The sequence below is a fragment of the Balaenoptera physalus genome (genome assembly GCF_965194825.1).
Source record: "Balaenoptera physalus genome assembly, chromosome: 1".
In the NCBI taxonomy this organism is placed as follows: Eukaryota; Metazoa; Chordata; class Mammalia; order Artiodactyla; family Balaenopteridae; genus Balaenoptera; species Balaenoptera physalus.
Window position 1 is genome coordinate 74388580 of NC_138882.1, and position 20161 is coordinate 74408740.

At 44.6% G+C, this 20161-nt stretch overlaps 1 protein-coding gene across 1 annotated transcript; it reads right to left on the minus strand.

Annotated features, from left to right (window-relative positions):
• Nucleotides 1-247: 247 nt before the first annotated feature.
• On the minus strand, nucleotides 248-20076 carry LOC309642578 (glutathione S-transferase 3, mitochondrial). Its single transcript, XM_082424273.1, has 6 exons — nucleotides 19961-20076; nucleotides 5631-5754; nucleotides 4431-4504; nucleotides 3519-3576; nucleotides 1206-1278; nucleotides 248-494 (listed from the first exon to the last, which is right to left on the minus strand). Exons 2-6 carry the CDS (start codon nucleotides 5745-5747, stop codon nucleotides 358-360), a joined length of 459 nt encoding a protein of 152 aa, XP_082280399.1. The 5' UTR covers nucleotides 5748-5754; nucleotides 19961-20076; the 3' UTR covers nucleotides 248-357.
• Between the last annotated feature and the right edge of the window lie 85 nt (nucleotides 20077-20161).

The window sequence follows — 20161 nt, forward strand, 5'->3', positions numbered from 1 at the left end:
TATTAGCAAGTGATAAGATAATCTTATAACTAGCACTAAAAGACTTTCTTCGAGCCCCAGTTTTTCACTGCTGTGGCATGACTATGAACATATTTCCACAAATAGACCTTTTTCCAGCTCACACATTAAGTAAACATCCTCTGGCAGGGTGAGAAGGAGTGCTCAATACCTGTGGCCTCTCTCTCATCTACTAGGAACAGGCTACTTATATTTTAGATAAAGACTCAAAAAGAAATAAGTGAGAGGGTTAGGTATGAGGCTGACGCCAGGTAAGTGTTTATTTAGGGAAAAAAAAAAAGTCACTGAAAATAAAAGTCAGTCAAAATGAATGAGAGTTTCAAAACACCCGATAACTCTTTAATGGCAGCTTTTGCACCCACCGCTCAAGCCAGTTCTAACCCAACCAAGATGCTGGAAAGCAGAGCACACCGTGGTGCCCATCAGGCCAATGAGGGCGATGAAGCTCAAGGCTCCCCGTTTCCGCTTTCTAGGTTCTAAAAAAGAGGAAAGAGCAGAAGTTACTGGGGGTGCTCCACAATGACAGTGCTGTCAACATCCACCAGCCATTCTGTCAAGGCACTTGGGGTTGTACATTAGACCATCTAGTCTTAGGAGGCCAACCAGCTCTTCAGCCTAAGCTGTCAGTATGTTACATACTGCATGCAAAGTCGTGTGCCACAACAGTATTGAACTTTAAAACACGTTGTGGGATAATAATTAGAGCACCTTCGCTCCAGGATCTTTTGGAGTTTTCCCTCTTCCAAGAGGTAAGTCCAGCCAGAAGAATCTCTTCCCCCTTCTCTCTCAGGCACACCATTTATAGTACTGATTAGGAGCAGGGGATCTGGGGTCAGACTGCCTGGGTTTGAATCCTGGCTTTCTAGTTTACACTTAGTAGCTCTGTGACCTAGAGTCTTAATCTTTCTAAGCCTCAGTTTCCTCATCTATAAAATAATATTATCTATGTCATAGAATTGTTGTAAGGCTAAATAGCATATGCAGAGTTCTTAGAACAGCAACTGACACATTGAAAATGCAGAATGTGCTTTGTTACTATTCAAAGGTTAATAAAAAGAAAGACGATAACAGATCTTTCACCTAAATATCAAGTTACTTTCCCTCTTCTTAAAGCCCTGCTAAACAGGAAAATATAGTAGTATAAGATTTTAAATTTGTTTCCTTGACAGATGTCAATATGTCCTTACCTCCTGTGTAATAGCCATAAGCATAAAGAACTCGTCCAACAATCCAGGCCAAGCCCAAGCCAGAAACTACACGCTAAAATAAAAGGGCTCTGTTAGTTATTTGCATGAAAGAAACAGGCAGAATTTTATTAACATCTAGGATTGATTACACAATGTTTTAACAAAAAGTTAACAGTTTTATGGATATAGTAAAATACTCCCTACCAAAGTTAGGGTAGAATGAAGTTGTTTCAGTCAGGAAAATCAAAGCGCTGTGATCCTTCTGTGAACTGCTCAGAGACCTGGGAGGTGATTGCTGGCCTTCTCCTAGGTAGGTGGGATGGGAGGAACCTCCCGGCCTGCCCCAGGGGACTCAGTGTGCTAGAGCACAGGGGAAGGAGAGGCAGGCCTGGGGGTCGCGGAGTAAGCCAGGAGAGGAAACCGACTGAAAGGCAGGACTAGGGGAGGAGCCCTGTGGACAGGAGATGGACTGCACACCCCACGGCTGCGTGCTGCTTCGTCTCAGCCAGGTCCCCCCTGGGAGGGCTCTAAGGGGCTGTGCTGTGGCCCACGCATAGGCATGGGGCTCCACTAGAAAAAGTCGGGGGAGTGTGTCATGTTGTGAATCCCAGAACATGTGGTCTTGGAGGGGAAAGTCTCCCCATTCCCGACACCCTTGGGAAGAGAGAGTGAAAACTCATGCAAGATGGGAAATCCTTCCATTTGGACACCCTGCCGGGGTGACCAACCCATTTGGTCTAAAGGAGACAGGGGAGAGGAAGAGAGAGGGTGTGTGAGGACGTGAGTCACTGGGCGTCACTGTCCCCAGCTGTCTTTTCAATTTAGCAGTGGCATCAGTGGGGGCGAGGTTCCTACTTTAGGATTTTTATTTGTTTGTTTTGATGATTTTAGGGAAAGTTAAGTATCAGTAGGAGCATTAAACAACTATAAATAAAAACCCCAGGCGCACAAGTCACTATCTAGAAGCTCTGTAGTTTCTGCCAGGTCTCTCTTTAAAGTCGCATAATTACCGTCAACCCAGGAACAATATTAGGTGCTTGTCTTCAGAGTAGTCTTAGAGTATTTCCAAGAACTAAGCACAAGGAATGGGATCTAGGGAAGTGGGACAGGAACGGGGCTGGGGTGGACATCAGGTGACGCCTAGAGAGACCAGCTAGTCTGTTTAGACCAGCTAGCCTATTTACTTGCTAGGATTGGGGCTCTTTAGAGGCACAAGAAAGAAACATCTTCTCTAAGAGAGTAGCAGATTTTTCTTTGAAAAAAGTACAAGACTTTGAGGTCATGAACTATAGATGTGCCATTCTGGCAGCTGACAAAAAAAGCACAAGGCCATTCAGGTACAGACCAGAGGCTTATGAAAGTCTCAGAACCAGAAATGTGAGATGCCAGCACTCTGGTCTGAACTCAATGGAGGGGAAATCGGGGCCCTGAAAAGGAAACACTTTCTGTGTAAGGCAAGACCCCAGTGGCAACTAATCAGGCTCAGATAAACTTGCTTTATTTAGATAAGGTGTAGTGAGGACCAAACCTAAGGCTCACAAGGGCCATAGCGGCCTACACGGCCCCGAGGTCCACCCTCACCTCCAGCCCTCACCTCCTGCTCACCACTGAAGCCGCACCGCTCACTGTGCACCACACAGACCAGGCAGGCTCCTGCCCCAGGGCCTCGCCCTGGCTCGTCTCCTGCCTGCAGATGTCTGGAGACATCTGCAGCACCTGCTCCCTCACCTACTGCTTAAGTGTCACCTTCGCATCAAGGCGCTCCTCCTGACCGCCCCACTCAACACTGTCTCCCCCGTCCCCAGGCACTCCCTTTCCACCATCCCTGTTTTTGCTTCCTCTGTGGGGTGCATCACCTTCTAACATGCTACACGATGTCCTTGAATTGCTTTTTGTCTGCGACCCCAACTAAGAGTCAGCTCCATGAAACCAGGAGTCTTTGCCTGTTTTGTTCAGGTGTCCAGGAAACGTTCGTTGCATGAATAATGTGGCAAAGGAAAACTCAATGGACATGAACCTCCTAGGATCAGAGAGACCTGGGTTCAAATTCTGATTCATCTACTCTGTAGCTATTTGATCTTGAGAAAGTTACATAGTATCCAAGAGGTTTCTCCTTATCTGTAAAAAACGGGAAAAATTCTACCTACTTTAAGGAACTTTGTAAGAAGTAACTGAATGAAATTCTTTTAAATACATGGTGCCTAGACATTGAAGATGTTCATTAAAGTTTCATTTCCTCTTCCCTCCTGAATGGCTCAGTGAATTAAATCTATTAAATCTAATTAGATGAACCCCCTCCCCGGAAAAACTTACTGGGTGGTAAACACCTCCGACAGCTAGAAAAAATAAGAAGGGAGGGTACACTTCCAACCTGGAATAGATAGAAAAAAAAGGTTTTTTTTTCCTTTAAAGTGCTCTATATAAGTATGTCTATGTAAAACTAAGAACCCTTTACATTCTTCCTTGCCAAGTTAGAAACTTGAGAATAAAAATAAACATTGACCAGAGGCAGAAGGCCTGACCGCTAAGATCCACCTTCTTTTGCTCTGCTTGGGATTAGATTAGAGGTAACTCAGAACACAGTGAGTCAAAGACCTCAAATCTGACAAACTGATGAGGCGAATTAGAGTAGATTTCCTTACAGAGCTCAAAGCCTCTCACCCCCTAGGCTGGGAGATTCAGTATCAGTTTAGAGTGAACTTGCTGCAAATACTGCAGAAGAGTAATGCAGCATTAAATTCATGTTTGAAAAGGGCATTGGGGGAGGGATGAAGTGGGAGGTTGGGATTAGCAGATGTAAGCTATTATATATAGAATGGATAAACAACAAGGTCCTACTGTATAACAGAGAGAACTATATTCAATATCCTGTAATAAACCATAATGGAAAAGAATATCAAAAAAGAATATATATATATTTATAACTGAATCATTTGGCTGTACAGCAGAAATTAACAACACTGTAAATCAATGTTACTTCAATTAAAAATAAAAGAAATGGAAGAAAAAAAGAAAAGGTCATCTAGAATCCCACCATCCTAACAACTCTTAATTTTGCTTAATATTTAATCTGTTCACTTATACATTTTTAATGATACTTTTAATGAGTATCCATGATCGTCATCGTTGCTATTACTCAGCAGACAGAGTACCCAGGGTCGAGGTGTTGGACAGAAAACACCCACTCTGCAGATATCTTGGGGGCCGGGCAGGGCCAGCACTCACGTGTTCTGGTGGGCCCGCTGAATGCAGTTGAAGAGGTGTCCGTTTTCAGGGTCAGTGCTATACATTGTAGGATACTGTTAAAACAAAGTGTGTGTGATCAAATGGTCAAGTGTAGCATTCATTCAGTGTTGAGAGTTAAAATCAACCTTAAAGATAATGTATCCCAAAGCATCTTCTGCCATAACCTTGGTCAGATGATCATTCAATTTCTGCTTACATGCATGTGGTGACAGAGGTCTCATTCTCAGAGGCAGATTCAATCTGTGTCTATTAACATCCAGTGACAAGAATATATGTCTGTGCCATTCAAGGGGTAGAGGCAGCTTGTGCCAAATTCGGGGTTTTTGTTGACGTTATGCCATCACTGGTGGCTTTGGGATGCATTACAAGGATGCCATTGGGAAATAGCTCCTTCCCAAGAGTCAGCAAATACCACATCCTTTTAAGGTTCCCTTTAATGGGGGAACAGAAACTGAGTGTGTGAGAGTTTTAATGTGCCCATCAAAATAATAAACTAGACATGAAAACTTTAAAAGGAGCTCTAATTATAAATTGCTCAAAAGAAGTAGACATTTAACATTGCTCACCAGGGACAGCTTCAGTAAGTATCCCTTCTAGATCAGCTAGAGCTAAAGGAAGCATTCAATAGATCTCCTCCCTATGTCTGATGTCCAAACACAGGCTAACTCAGCACCACGTGCTTCTCTTCTACTTGGGAAACACGAAAATCACCAGAAGACATCATTTTAAAGTGGCACACCAGGAAACAACTGCTATTTAACCCCCTCCACCCCCCGTTTTATTTTTGGCCTCACTGTGAGGCTTGTGGGATCTTAGTTCCCTAAACAGGGGTCGAACCTGGGTCCTTGGCAGTGAAAATGCAGAGTCCTAACCACTGGACAGCCCGGGAATTCCTACTTAACCCCCTTTAGAAAATAACTGTCTTCCTAGCAAAGAGCTCCAGCCAAAAGCACACCTGGTCTTTTTACAGAAGAGACAAAAGTAAAACAAGATGGAAATGACTCTCCAGAAGGGCCCCATATTTCTTGCCTTCCTCCTTCCAGACAGGGGCAGAATTTCTAATAGGAACAGGCCTGAAACTGCCACCGCTGACCACTAGCACCTCACCTTTCCCTCCACAACTGAAAACAAGTTCTTGGCCCGACGAACCCACAGAGGCACCGCTGTGTTCCCACTCACCTCCACTTTGTACTTCTTGCGGGCCTTGGAAACGTTGATGGCTAGATGAGTTACCATTATGAAGCTGGCAGCACCAGTTAGAATCACAAAACCATATTCCTTAGAGAGGACGGCCATCCTGACTCTGTGGGAGAAAGAACACATTCAGGCGCCACCTGGCACTGTGGGCTCCAAGCTGCAGGAGGCCTCAAGAGTGGGATGCTTTGTTACCAGCAAACGTATCGCTACAGATCAAAAAGAGGCATGAGTGATCTGGTGGTTCTAAGAGGTAGAGATATTACTGTATACCACCCAGCAGAATTAAAAAATGATTCAAGTCTGCGATATACACACAGAAAAGTTCACGATCACATTGTATATTCTCTTTTGTGCCTGAGTTCTTTTGATCAACATTGCATGTATGAGATTTATCTAAACCATTGCAGTAGTCACTGCTATTGGATGGTCTGGCCACTAAAAACCACAATTTAAAAAAATATTTAGCAAGGCAAAATGCTAAAAGATATACTAAGTTACAGAGAGAGAGACAGAGAGAGAGAGAAAGAGAAAGAAAGAGAAAAAGAGAAAGAAAGAGAAACAGAGAGAGAAACAGGATATAGTCAGTATGTACACAGTGATTCCAAGTTTTTCGCTTGTATGTCTATTGGCATCGGGGACACTCTGAGGGCAGGAACCCTAGGGCCTCCCTTGGATCCTGAGGCACGTGCTGGTACAGCAGCAGAAATATCACACTTGTAGGGAAGGGATCAGTTCTAGTTCTTTGAAAGCAGAGCAAGGCTCTGGGCAGCTCTTGGAGAACCCAGATTCTTCATCAAATTAACACTTCAAAACTAACCCCATGATGTGTTCTAGTGCCTGCAATGCAGCTTATTTTGAAATGCATCAAAAAATGATGATACAAGCTAATATAGCAAAATATTAATGCTAGAACCTGGGTGGTAGCTATATGGATGTTCACTATACAATTCTTCCAACTTTTCTGCATGTTTGAAAAATTTCATATGAAATGTTTGGAGAAAAAGCTCATCTCCGCATTTTTCAGTGTTCAGCAGTTTCAGCTCTTTTAGCTCTTGTCCTGCTCCAGGAGGAAAGAAGAAAGAAGGAAAGAAACATACTGGAGATCAAGGAGAGGAAAACGTGCTGGGTGGGAAGAAGCCCTAATAAATTCAGAGTAAGTTAGTGCTGCCCTCCAGTCTATCTGAGCATTGATCACCAGATGTCTGAAGGGTCAGAGCATGGCAGGACACAGAGAAATAGCTACAATGCTTCCAGAGATCCTTAGCTGCTGTCTCATCACGTGCATGGCTGCCACAGGCCAACAGCTCCTGTGTGTATTCTGTCTTCAGTTTAAAATTTCCATCCCTGGGAATTCCCTGGTGGTCCAGTAGTTAGGACTCCACGATCCCACTGCAGGGGACACAGGTTCGATCCCTGGTCAGGGAACTAAGATCCCGCATGCCACATGGCGTGGCCAAAGAAAAAAAAATTTCCACCCCTGAAAACTGTTTGGCTGCAACCTCTCCTGAAAGCCTGGGAAGGTTACCCTGCTCCAAAATGTTTTAGTCATCCTCACAAACAACCCAACAAGATGCTAATATCCCTATTTTCCAAAGAGCACCCAGAGGTTAAGTAATATTCCCAAGGTCTAAAAGAGAAAGTATCCGAGTTGGGATTCAGATTTAGGTTCCAATTCAGTTCCAATGTCCCCTTTCAATCCCACGTGACGATTTAGAGCTGAACTGACATTGGGATCACAGAATCTGTCTCAGTGTGGAATTTGGGGCCAGCAAACAGGTCAGTTCTTTAAAAGTAAGTTTCCCTTAGGTCTGCAAAATAACATTTGGAACCAAAATCCTAAAATCTGCCCACCCCCAACCATGTTTCACAATAATTCCCGTTAGTTTCCCCTGCTATATTCTTTCTTTACCTAGAGCTGCTCGCGGAGCGGCACCCAGCATCCCCTCCTCCGGGACAGGGGACACACACTGGAAAGGGCCGTCCCCATGACTCAGCATGGGAATCACCTCCAGGTCAGCCTCTCCTGGGCCATCTCGTGTGGCTGCGGAGAGCAAGGAGCCTTTGGCTGCCTTCCAAGCTTCCCTGCCCTCATTCTCTTTTAGAATTAGTCCTTTCCAGAGTTTAGAAAATCAGCTTGGGGAGGAAGCTTTGGTAGTAGTTATTAAAACAAAAATATGGGGTGAATACTGAACACCTCTTTGAAAATAAATAAGCATGACTACCTGATATCCCTGGGGTTCAACACATCTGGGCCAAACAGGCCACTGAAAACGAAGCTGTCTCTAACTTTGTCAAAAGCCGCCTGTTTAAGAACGATACAATTAATCATATCTGGTTTAGGTCAAAGTGTGCAAGTTGAAAGTCTGTTCAGACCTCACCTTTAGACAGGAGGCTAGGCTCTCTCGCAGCCTGGGGTAAACTTGTGTTGGTGCAGACTTTTCAGCTCATTTTTCCTCTCCCCCCAAATCCCATAAGCTCCATTTTACAGAAAAGGAAATGGAGGCTCAGGTAGAGAGATGAGGGCAGAGCTAAGACCAGAGCAGGTTTTAGAATTCTTCCCCAAATACTCCAGCAAGCCCAGGCAAAACATTAGAATTCGGTGGCTCGGTCACTGGCCTCTGTTTTTCTGGCCTGTAAGGATTTGGGTAGGAGAAGCTAGGTGGCCGGACAGAGAAGTGTCCTTTGAGTAGATGTTTCTATTGCAGGCAATGAACACTCAGAAAGGCAACCGCTCAAAAACCTGCAATTAGAAATTAATGTTTACTACTGACCTCCTCTTCCAAAGTATAAATGCAACCTGGGAGGTTACACTTTTAGGCAGTCACACCCTAGTGAAAGTGACTCTCCTCACACTTTGGTACGGTGATAGGTACTGAGGGGAAAAGAATCTAGGTGAGGGCAAGCAGAGCCAGGAACAAGACCTTTGAAGGAGAGAATTTACAGTAAGGGAGACCCAGAGTCCGATGCTAAAGTGGGTGGTGTGCAAAGGACAGTGTAATCGGTCAGGAAACAGTGAGCGTACTAGGGGCAGGAGGAGAGAGGCGGCCCTCTCCAAGGCTCTCCCTGCAGGAGCCCTGGACACACCTGCATAGGTGCCAGAGCCAAGCCTGTTCAGCCCGCCCTGACACCTCCTTGCACTTTCAGCACATGAGGAGCCCTGTTTCACAGGCCATTGCAGCCAGCACTTCCCAGCTGGCGTGATCAGGGCTAGAACAGAAAGAGCAGCCAATTGCATCAGATACTAAGCTCCCGTGAGGGAGGGACCGTGTGTGTGTCCGGCATCCCCCGTGCCGAGCACAGAGTGTGTGCTTATAGAAAGCTGTAGAATAAATAAAGCAAGCTGTAAGTCCAGGTAGCTTTCAGAATGCGTCCTCCGCTCTGCACAGTGCCTGGCATAAAGTGTGTGCCTAACCCATGTCAGTTTCCTTTTTTCCCCTCAAAGCATCTACTGAAACAATGGAAGCAATTGGATGTATGAATTCCTGCAGAAAGAGGAGATCAGAACACAGAGAAAAGCTCTGTCGCTACAGCTGCTGAAAACATAAATCCAATAGGGACTGCAAAATGCTTAAGGCTTGTCCTTTAAGGAAAGAATCAGTTTAATTCACTTAGGGTTCAAAAAGAAACTTCGTCATTTGCTGAATCCTTATTTTCTGAGGAATCCAGGGCAAAGAGATGCACGCTCCCGCCCCGTCGCGTGGGTGCGGGTGCGTACACTGGCGAAAGGGGAGGCACCTCAGCTCACAGCAGCCACGTTCCAGGCAGCTCCAGCCACGCCCGAGGTTGGGCCGGCCCCACAGCTAGCAGATAGCTCCCAGGGCACAGGCTTGAGAAGCTGATACGTGCAACACAACCTCTTTCTGACATGAGCACGCATTCGGACTGCACACTATAGTTTGTTGATTACATACCTGCTCTGTGTCACTGGCAACCCGTATATCCACCCAGCAAGATAAGGTTCCTGGGGGTGGGAGCTCTGCCCTAGACTTTGCCTTCTACATGGTGATAGACACACAGCATGCAGTCCAATGGTCCTTTCGGAGCTGAACTTTCATGACTGGTATAGATTACTTTGTAACTCACTTGGTTGTATAATAGCACTTGTTAATTATCACGCAGTTTCCGAGGTTAGTCGCACACCAGCTGTAAAGATTAAAATTTATGATTTGTACAAATAAAAATTTATCTAGTTACTTTGTAGTATTACACGCTGCTGGGAGAAGTGTAAAACAGAATCACCTGGAGGACAGCCTGGCGGCAGGCAATATGCTTTATTTACATTGTTCATAACCTTTTGCTCATTAATTCTACTGGGAATCTATCCTGGGGTAATAATCAGGAAGGCAAACAGATTTGGTTCAAAGACATTCACTTCAGCACTATTTATAACAGCTAAAACAGAAATGGTATAGATGTCCAAACAAAGAGAACTAATTAAATAAATAATATATCTGTAAAACAGAATAGTATATATCCATTAAAAATGGTGAAAGATTAAAGATGGTGAAACAGACTTAATATACAGCATGTTAAGTTAAAAAAAAAAAGAAAACAAAAAGTGTATATCTAGTTTTCTCAATAATAGAAAAAATTAAAGAAGAAAATATCAAAATCATAAGCATAGCTATTTCCAGATGGCTGAATTATAGATTTTCCTTTGTACCTTTCTATAATGTGCAAAATGAGCAAATATATACCAAAAAAGTTATGTAAAAACATGGCCTGACAATAATTAGTAATCGAGGAGACAGGAGGAATAGACAGTATGTTACAAAGGAACCAAAGAATCGGACCTGATTTTTAGCTTGAATCCTGTCACTTATCTACTATGTGCAGTATAGAGACAGCCTTGCAGGTAAGGGGGCAGTTTTGGAATCACATTGTCTGGGTTTGGAACCTGGATCTCATATTCCTAGCTGTGTGTCCTCGGGAAAATTACGCAACGTCTTTCAAGCATCCTTGGTTTCCTCACTAGTTAATTGGAGATAATCATGGCACCTACCCCACACCATATAGTTGTTGTAAAGATTAAATGGGAACACTGTCTCTAAACACCCATCAGGATGCCTGTCACATAGTAAGTACTCAATAAATGTTATATATCAGGTTATACTATGTGTGCTAATGTTCTGTTAACTGTCTTTGCCCTGATTCAGTGATAAAAGCAGATGTTCGAATACATGATGATGAGATGCATTTAAGAATTTATAATTTAGAATTATCATTTTAAAATAGCAAACAAAGCTTAGAACTACATATATTCCCCTCCTTTTTGAACTCTTAATAGCCAGCCATGTTATAATATATTATCTGAAGGGCAGGAGTATTCAGAAGGAAGCAGGCTTCTAGTACAGACTACGGAAATCAGCAAACTGCAGTCATGCAAACCCTCCCTGTAGCCAGACATGCTTATCCCTGCATGGGGCTGAGCATCCGTTCATTTACTTGTCCAAGTTTATTGAGTGCCTACTATGTGCTACTCAGTGGGCCCATGCTGGGGATGAGGTGAACAAGCCAGACTTTGGTCCCTGCCCTCAGGAAGCTCATGTTTTACTGGGGAAAGCAGGCAAATAGGTAAACAAATACCCAATTCCAGATTTTTCCTTCATACCAATGATCAGAAACTGTGTACAACCCTCCCCACCCCACCCCCACAAAAATGAAACTAAAAGGGTTGGGGAAAGGCAGAGATAGGACAGAAGTGTTTCTGTTCTCTCTTCACTTATTAGTAACTACAGAGGTGTATGCTCCTAGTTAACTGTTTCCTGGCAGTCTTGAGTCAAAATAGTTCAGCTGAGAGAACAATTAAGTTGAAAGTTTAAAAGGAATTAGTTTTTCTTTTTATTTAGAAAATTCGTGTCACTTATTTAATAGTAGAGATCCTTTTGGGAATGTTTTTATTCCTAGCAGACTTGAATACTGTTTATGATTTGCCTTTTCCCATGGGAAAATCCACAGGAGTAGAGACGGTGGGAATTCTGGAATTAGACTTGTGTTCAGACCCCACCTGTGGGACCCTGGAAATGTTACTTAATTTTTCTGCCAAATGGGAGAATACTATTTACTTCACAGGATGGTTTGAGGAGTTAAATGAGATAAACTAGACTAAGCATCTGGTATGAACCCTTAATAAATGTTGGTCCAAACACAAAGACATTGTACATCCTGGCAAGTGTACATGTCTGTCCACATATGTAATACTTCCTAAATAAGGAGATACTGATTTTTCTACAAATCTATAACGTGCTCTGACTTAGAAATTAGTTCTGATACTGTTTGGGATAGATTCAAATTTGGCAAAAGGCTGGTCTACTTAGATTCCTGACGTGGACAGCATAATGACAGACGGAGTTAGTTTCCTAGTGTGGACAGCATGAGTCCCAGAACACTTAAGTCACTTACTCAACCACAATATACAAAGTGCTTACTCTGTGCCAGGCAATGTTGAGTTGTGGGAGATACAGCAGTGGACAAGATGGGGGTCCCTGACCTCAAGGCACTGACACTCTAATGACGAGAGAAGACTGACAACAAATACGCAAACAAAGGCAACCTGAGAGAGGGATGACTGTTATGGAGAACATACAGGGCGGTGATGCGGAGGGAACGGGGTGGAGGTGGGGCTACTCCAGCAGGATCATCTGGGGAAGATCTTTTCTCTGTGGCCAACATCTGCACTGACACATGAATGAGGAAGAAGCAGCCACACAACATTATGGGGAAAAGAACATTCCAATCAGAGGGAATAGCAAGGGCAAAGGCCCTGGGTGAGGAAAAGCCTGGACCCCAGCACATGGTGGGAACATCAGGAAATAAGGTTAGAGAGGACAGATCCAGATTATGAGAGAGTTTTTACAGGCCAGGTAACAGTCAATACTTCTTGCTTCTCCCCCAACGGACTAAGATGAGATGCGTAGAGGAAGAAAGGGTCTGCAATTAAGTGCCAGCAGAGGAAGCATCACTTCCCAAAGGGGAAAGGTGTTTGACCAAGCAAACATGCACCATCATTAACTATGCAAGCCCTCGGGTGGATTCAACTCCTACACGTGGAAAGAGCTTTCCAGGTATGAAAAGGGACCAGGAACGGTACAGACCCTAAACGTAAGGAAGAAAGAGTTCTGAAAAGGAAGAAGTGGACACTTCTGTCAAGAAGCATGAACAGGCTAAGAATATGCCTTTGGCTTTGGTGAGGGGGAACCCTGGTTTTAGGGACGTGGTAGAAGGTGGAAGTCCATGTGTTGAGGGTTAAGAGACAAGTGGGCTGTGAGGTAATACACATCAGGCAGTTCTCCCTCCTAAATGTGCTCACACTGTCCAGGCCTGCCAGTATGGCCCCATGCAAGTCCTACCACTTGCCCATGCAGCCTTTCCTCCTCATGGACCCTCACCAGCCACAGGCTCTACCTTTGGATGTTTGCACATTTTGAGAATACTTTAGAAACAGAATTATTTCTACAACAGATATTTTTAAACAGCAGCATTTCTGTGTGTAACTTTTTTATTTATCAAAATATATATTACTGGCCAAATATGACTTTCTGAGGACATATCAGGTTGGAGGAAAAAAACTAGGAACAGTATTTGAAGCAGGTGGGGCATGGGACAAGGGGCAGCAGAAAAACCCCAGGCCACAGTGGGTGTCTAGGGGTAGATCGGAGAACACTGGCGCCCTGGTGACTGGTGGGGCCTTGAGGTCTATGGGACAGCATAGTGGAAGGAAGAGTATTTGAGGCAACAACTCTTTGGTGCATCCAGTGAGTAGACACCCAGTGGATTTTTAAAAAGCTACAAGGCACCATTGTAAAGTCTTACTTTAGGAGTGATCAAGCTTGGACTTAAAATGAGGCAGTGTTGGTCTCACCCCTAGAAGATATGCTCTATTCCAGTGCCTGAGTTAGCAACATGGAGTTTCATTATGATATTTGGCTAAGGTACTCTCCTATAGGAATGTGACTGACAGACTCACCTGGAAACATCACTACTCCAGCGCTTATACTTCACTCAACCTTTCCGCCAATTCCTGCTTCTGCCACAGCTTGCCTTATCTCACTGGGGCAGGGGTTCCTTCAGTTACAAAAGGGTTACTCAGAGAACTTCCTGAACTACATTCAACGGAATACTACTGGGGTAAAGCTCTCCTTCACTTATTTACTCCACTCCATCTTAGCTGCCAATAGAAATTCCCCAGGGCACAATCAACACTGCACAAATGGAGCAAAAGGCAGGCTTTATCATTTGGGCACTGGCCTCAAATAATTTATGACTTCTGAGCCATGAAGTTACAACAACTTGTCTTCTCCTAAATGAAAATCAAACGTCTTAAGGGAGAGAGGATTTCAACTTTCACCTCTCTCTTTGCCCTCAAACAAATAAAAGCCAGTGTGGACAATGGTAACCCTTACTTCCATTTGCAAGATTGCTCCCCTCCAACTCTACTGCAATTTCTCAGCAGTCTTTTTTTTTTTTTTTTTTTTTTAATGCATCAGGAATGGGACAATGCTAAAGCACTTACAGACTGACTTGGAGCCATTCCCCAATGTTTCATTAAAATCCTTATTTGGCTGCCTGTACTATTAATCCAATCTTCCTTATATATGGTCCTTTATTTTATTTTATTTTTAAAATTTATTTATTTTATTTATTTAGTTTTGACTGCGTTGGGTCTTCATTGCTGCGTGAGGCTTTCTCTAGTTGCGGCGAGCGGGGGCTACTCTTCGTTGTGGTGCACAGGCTTCTCGTTGCGGTGGCTTCTCCCGTTGCAGAGCACAGGCTCTAGGTGCGCGGGCTTCAGTAGTTGTGCCACGTGAGCTCAGTAGTTGTGGCTCGCGGGCTCTAGAGTGCAGGCTCAGTAGTTGTGGCGCACAGGCTTTGTTGCTCCACGGCATGTGGGCTCTTCCCAGACAGGGCTCAAACCCGTGTCCCCTGCGTTGGCAGGAGGATTCTTAACCACTTTGCCACCAGGGAAGCCCCGGTCCTTTATTTTACATGGCATTTTCATGAGAATAATACAAGGATGGTCACTTAAAGGGCTTCATGTGATCACATCAAGTGGATCTCCATGAGTCTCCAACACTGGGAGGTGGTTCCAAAAGCTCTGAGGTTGTGCTAGGGGTCTACTCAGCCTGTACTCTTTTAATGAGGTAGCTGTCCAGCCTCATTTCTGCCTCCAAATGTATCTACAAAGGAATAGTCCTCAAAATTATTTCTAGGCAAGGCAGCTGAGCCCATACAAAGCTAAGTGGAGAAACTTGAGATCCTAGAGGCAAGCAGCACAAAGGTAATTCCCTGTTTCCATGATGGGAGAGAAAAAAAGGAGAGTCACAGAATTTCTTTGGGTCCATCCTACATTTTCAAAATGCCAGTCTGGTCAATTCTACAGTACACAGATGATAAAATCTGTTTGAGTGTCAAAGTTTCAAATGGCAGTGAGATTTTTAAAAGAGTACATGGGGGCTTCCCTGGCGGCACAGTGGTTAAGAATCCACCTGTCAATGCAGGGGACATGGGTTCGAGCCCTGGTCCAGTAAGATCCCACATGCCGCGGAGCAACTAAGCCCATGCGCCACAACTACTGAGCCTGTGCTCTAGAGCCCACGAGCCACAACTATTGAGGCCCGCGCGCCTGGAGCCCACACTCCGCAACAAGAGAAGCCACCGCAACGAGAAGACCGTGCACCACAATGAAGAGTAGCCCCCGCTCGCCGCAACTAGAGAAAGACTGCACGCAGCAACGAAGACCCAATGCAGCCAAAAATAAATAAATAAAATAAATAAATTTATTTTAAAAAATGTAAGAAAAAAGAGTACATGGACAGTTAAGGAATAATAACCATGTGAAGAAAAATAACTATTCCCCACAATTGTTTTGCATATTCAGTAAATATCACTCCAAGGGCTAAAAATGAAAAGTTAGTTGAATAAGCAGGCCATTATTTGTCCAGCCTTGAATACTAACTCAAGTGAGGCAAACAGCAGAGGCAGGTCATAAAGTGGGTCTTTCCCGGTTTCTGATATTCTTTAATTCCTCATCAGTGTTGCTGGAAGAACACTTGGAAAGTGGAAGCACGCTACAAGTTAGGGGGGATGGAAAGATCTGTCTTCTTAAGAGATAAATGTCCTATAAATCCAAATATAGTCAATTTTATAGTTAAGTAGCCACAGCTTGCAATATAAAATATTCAAGTTCCACATGTCATTTTAATTCCAACACTCTCGTGAACTGTCTGTGCTGATGAAAATGACTACATTCCTGCGCTGGCTGAGAGCGGGAGGGGGAGGGAAGGACCAGCCTGATGTTCGAGTCCAAGTGAATGTTTCTTGGTTATGTGGGATGAGCCTGCATTGACACAAATAAACCATGTTAAGGCCAAATAAGCAAATTACCTGCTCTTTTCTTCTCTGGAGTCTGACTTCTGTGTGAAAAGGCACTAGACACATATGCTTAACTGAATCTCCCCTGGGGAAAACTGGTAAATTCAGCTCTTCAGGAATCTAAGAATAGTAGATTGTAAGACAGAACAAATCCTAGGTTCCCCTGTTTGTAGGATGACAAACTTTCCCAAACAGATTCTTGACCCAAAAGGCCCTATGGGCGAGAGTTCCTTGATGTGCTGACCTAAAAGCCCTGAGCCACGCTGAACCATCTGGAGCCCAGCCTCCAGGGAGGTGTGATCCCAGGGACAGGCTGCAGGACATTTCCCATAGTCTGAAGGCACCAATCTCAGAGGGCAGGGAAGAGAATGGGAAGAAGTTATGGGATGCAGAAGAAAATAAAAATCTTGTAACAATTCATTCAAGGGAGCTGATCTGACAAAGTCAACGCAGGACAAAGCGTTTCACCTAAATGCAATGCTCATTTTAAGTCCACATCTACCACCTTCCTCAGTAGTGCCTTAGAATGATTCCTTTCCTGATGTATCCCTTACTGAATGCTGGGTACCACGTGCAGTGCAGGGCTACAATGGTGAACAAGACTGAGAAAGAAGGTCCTGACCTTCCAGAATACAGAGTCAAATGGAGGGAGACAACTTAGGAGGATCATGAAACAGTAAGGTAACAGATTGAGCTAAGGGCTCTGAAGGATGTAACAGTGATGTGAGAGTGAGCACACAGGTAGAGAAAACAGCAAGTACACAGGCACGGAGACAGGAAAGGGGTTTACTTGTATAAGGATGAAAAAGGAGACCAGTGTTGGCTGAAGGGTAGTGATATAGCCTAGAGGAAGAGTGGTAGGAGAAATCAATGATTATTAATAACACTTATTATTAGCACATATATTACATAATGTGTGTCAAACACTGTTCTAAGTAGTTCATCAATATTAACTCATTTAAACCCTCACAGCATCCCTATGCTATATTATTACTCCATTTTACAGATGAAGAAACTGAACATCAGAGAGGTTAAGTAATCTGCCCAGGGACACGCAGCTATAACAGAGAAAGCCTGCATTCACACACAGCCAGGCAGTCTGGCTCCACAGTTATGCTCTCAACCCTTGGCTGTATTGTCTCTCAATGAGGTTGGGGAGCAAGTTTGACCACACTTGACCTGTTTTGAAACTTTTCTACCTCTCCGGACCCTCTGCTGAGCATAAAATATATTAACGAGAACAGAAAGCTAATAATTAACTCCAAGTCTGTGACTGATTAAAGCCTGAGAGCTTTCTAATTGGAAGAAGAAAAAAATTTGGAAAAGGTCCAAAAAGGAATTTTTTTTTTTTCTTTTTAATGAGTGTCAGCACTGCAGTATGACAGGAGGAGAGATTACAGGGAAAAAAAATCCTCCCAACTTTCGGGCATACAGGTTTGCAAAGGGCAAAGCAACACAAAAATTGGCACTTCATTTTTACATCACGATTTCCCTATAACCTGCCCCTTAACTGGAAGTATATAGGAACTGAGGGGCAGAGTGAAACTAAGCCCTGACTTCCCAAAGAGGAAAAAAAAAAAATCTCTAATGAGTCACATGGACACCGTTTGGATTTTCCATCACAAGAAATGTGGGTGGATTGTATGCAGTGAATTCTTAGCAGCTGCTGAACAAGTCCCCTCCAGGCTACCAGCCATTCTGAATGAAGGAACTGCATAGGCTGCAGGCTCCTGCCTGAAACAGGGGTCTAACTCTTCAGGCCTGTCTGTACTTAGAATGATGTTGTGTCACAATCATTCACATTTCTTAGGCTGGAGAAATAAAATAACACTATTAAATAAAAAAGAGTGAACTAAGTCACCAAAATATTAGAACACAAGTTCCAGTTAAAAAATGGGTCGACTCTAGAAAGAACTCAGAGCGTAACAGGGGACGGATGATTCTAAATGCTGAACTCCTTAAAGGTATTTGCAAATGTATTTGGAAGGTAGTACAACTTCCCCGTAGGAAGACAGGCACATAGACACTGTAAGAGATAGCGAGGGAAACACAAAAATTCTATTTTACACAGCAGTAACCTACCTGGTAACTGCTGAATTCTCCTTTTTCAGGAGGATGGTATACTCATAAGTAGTATTAATGAAACCAGTTGTAAAAACCGTAGCAGTATATTCTTTTAAACACATATTGCTTTAAAAAATGCTAAATGGTTCATGGTCAATTGTGGTTGGCAAGGGTGTTCTGAATACAGATTCAGAATATTTAAATAGAAATATAGGGAAGAATATATTTAAATATTGCTAGCTGTGCAGTAGGCACTAAATTACTCTTTGACAGATTGATTTGTCATCCACTTCATTCCAGGTTTCTCCACATAGGTTCAGTCTCTTTGCTATCCTCCAGGTTAAGAGGTTCCCCTTCATGGACTGCGTCTCTGCAGAACTCTAAACTGGCAGGATTAAGTCTAAATAAGGGGGAAGACTGCCCTTCTCCAGTTTTGTTCCTTAATCTAAGGAGGCCCCTGCAGTGCAGTTTCTATGACTGGGCACAGTACCTCTACACAGTACCTCTGTTTTATATGTAGTAACATCATTTGTGGGGGGAATCACTTGACAAAGTTTTCTATTTCTGTAACATTGTCAGGAGGGAAGCTTTACAGAACGTCTTCCCTGGCTGAAAGTATTTGTTTGGATTTTAGATGTAAACTTATTTAACTCTGTTAAATTTAACTCCTGTGAGAGTAAGCATTCTTGATCCCCTGACTCAGATACTATGCTCTCATCACTGAATTCGTTGACCTAAGCATAGTCTGTAATTTTGACCAGTAACCTTGGGTGCTTCCCAGAAACTGTAGGCTCCCAGTGATCTACAGATTTCCCAAGAGATGCCCTTGCTTCCACCGACAGAGGAATCGAAAACCTGCGGCAATTCCACATGACCACGCCCAGGTCTACAGCACCTGCAAAGAGCCATATATCTGCAGAGCAGTAAGTGTCCTTCCCTCCAGATCTCCCTTTCTCCAGTTAGGGGATTAAAGCCGCAAGCCCGTAGCTCTTTTCCTACCCACCCTCCTGTCTCTGCTTTCCTTTTACCTCCCTTCCCACACTCACTTGTCCCCTAAGCTACAATATAGCGGTAAACTCGTGACTCCCAAGGAAAGTGATAGCAGAAGCCAGAACTTCGGAGAATGACTTACCAACCAGCCTCCAGCCCCTTCCACCGCCCCGCAGTTGCCCCACCGCTGTGGCCCTAACGCTCCCTGCAGCAACACCAGATGAGGGAAATTCTCTGAAATCAACCTCAACAAAGACTCCGCCTCCTCTCCTGCTCTAAGGCAGCGGTAAGAAATGACCCACTCGTAGGTTCCAATTCAAACATACGACAAACGTTTCTATGAAACCAGGGGAAAACAAACACAATTCCCTGGGAGACCCTCCCGGAAGGTCCCTAGCAACACATGCACATCCGCAGCTGGCGCAGCGCTCGCAGGCCACTTTAAAAACCTGTGTTACCCATCAGGCCTGCACTGCCAGCTGCCCCTGCAGTGCCCTGCCCACCCCTCCTGTGCACCAGAGATGCAGTTGGCAAGGTCAGGTGGGCTCTGGGAGGCAGAAAGAAGGAGCCCGGCGTCCGCACAGCCCAGGGAGCGGAGGAGAGAAAAGGAAGTAACTGAGGAAGGGTTGACCTTGAGAATCTCCCTGAGTTTTAGATAGCGAGGCCGGCCCAGCTTAGACGCTCCAAACCCACTACATCATGGGGAGGATGGAGGGCAAAGGGGATGGGAAGGTAGAAAGGAACCTACAGACAAGAAGGGAGAGAGAGAGAGAGAGAGCGAGTCCCTATTCAGCTTGGGATGGCCGAGATACGGGCGGTGCCCAGCGCAGGAGCTGAAATGCCTCCGAGGCCCACGCTCCTCGCCGCCCGCAGGTGCGGGGACTCACCTGGATCACCTTCGCTCGGCTGGTGCAGAACGCAGTGCGCAGCGGAAGTGTAGGTGCGGCACCCTTCGCCTCCTGCAGAGTGGGGCGTGGCTCGGAGTAGTCCCCGCCCCCTCCCGGGGCAGCGCGAGGCCACGCCCTGAAGGCGGGGCTCTGGGTGTCCGAGAGAGCTCTCTGAGCACCACTTCTGGGCCGCTGGTCTTG

Coding starts and splice junctions, on each gene's coding strand:
- LOC309642578 (XM_082424273.1), bottom strand. CDS start 5,747: ATGGCCGTCCTCTCTAAGGAATATGGTTTTGTGATTCTAACTGGTGCT. Junction 4,505..5,630: donor GCAAGAAGTACAAAGTGGAG/GTGAGTGGGAAC, acceptor TTGTTTTAACAG/TATCCTACAATGTATAGCAC. Junction 495..1,205: donor TTATGGCTATTACACAGGAG/GTAAGGACATAT, acceptor CCTCTTTTTTAG/AACCTAGAAAGCGGAAACGG.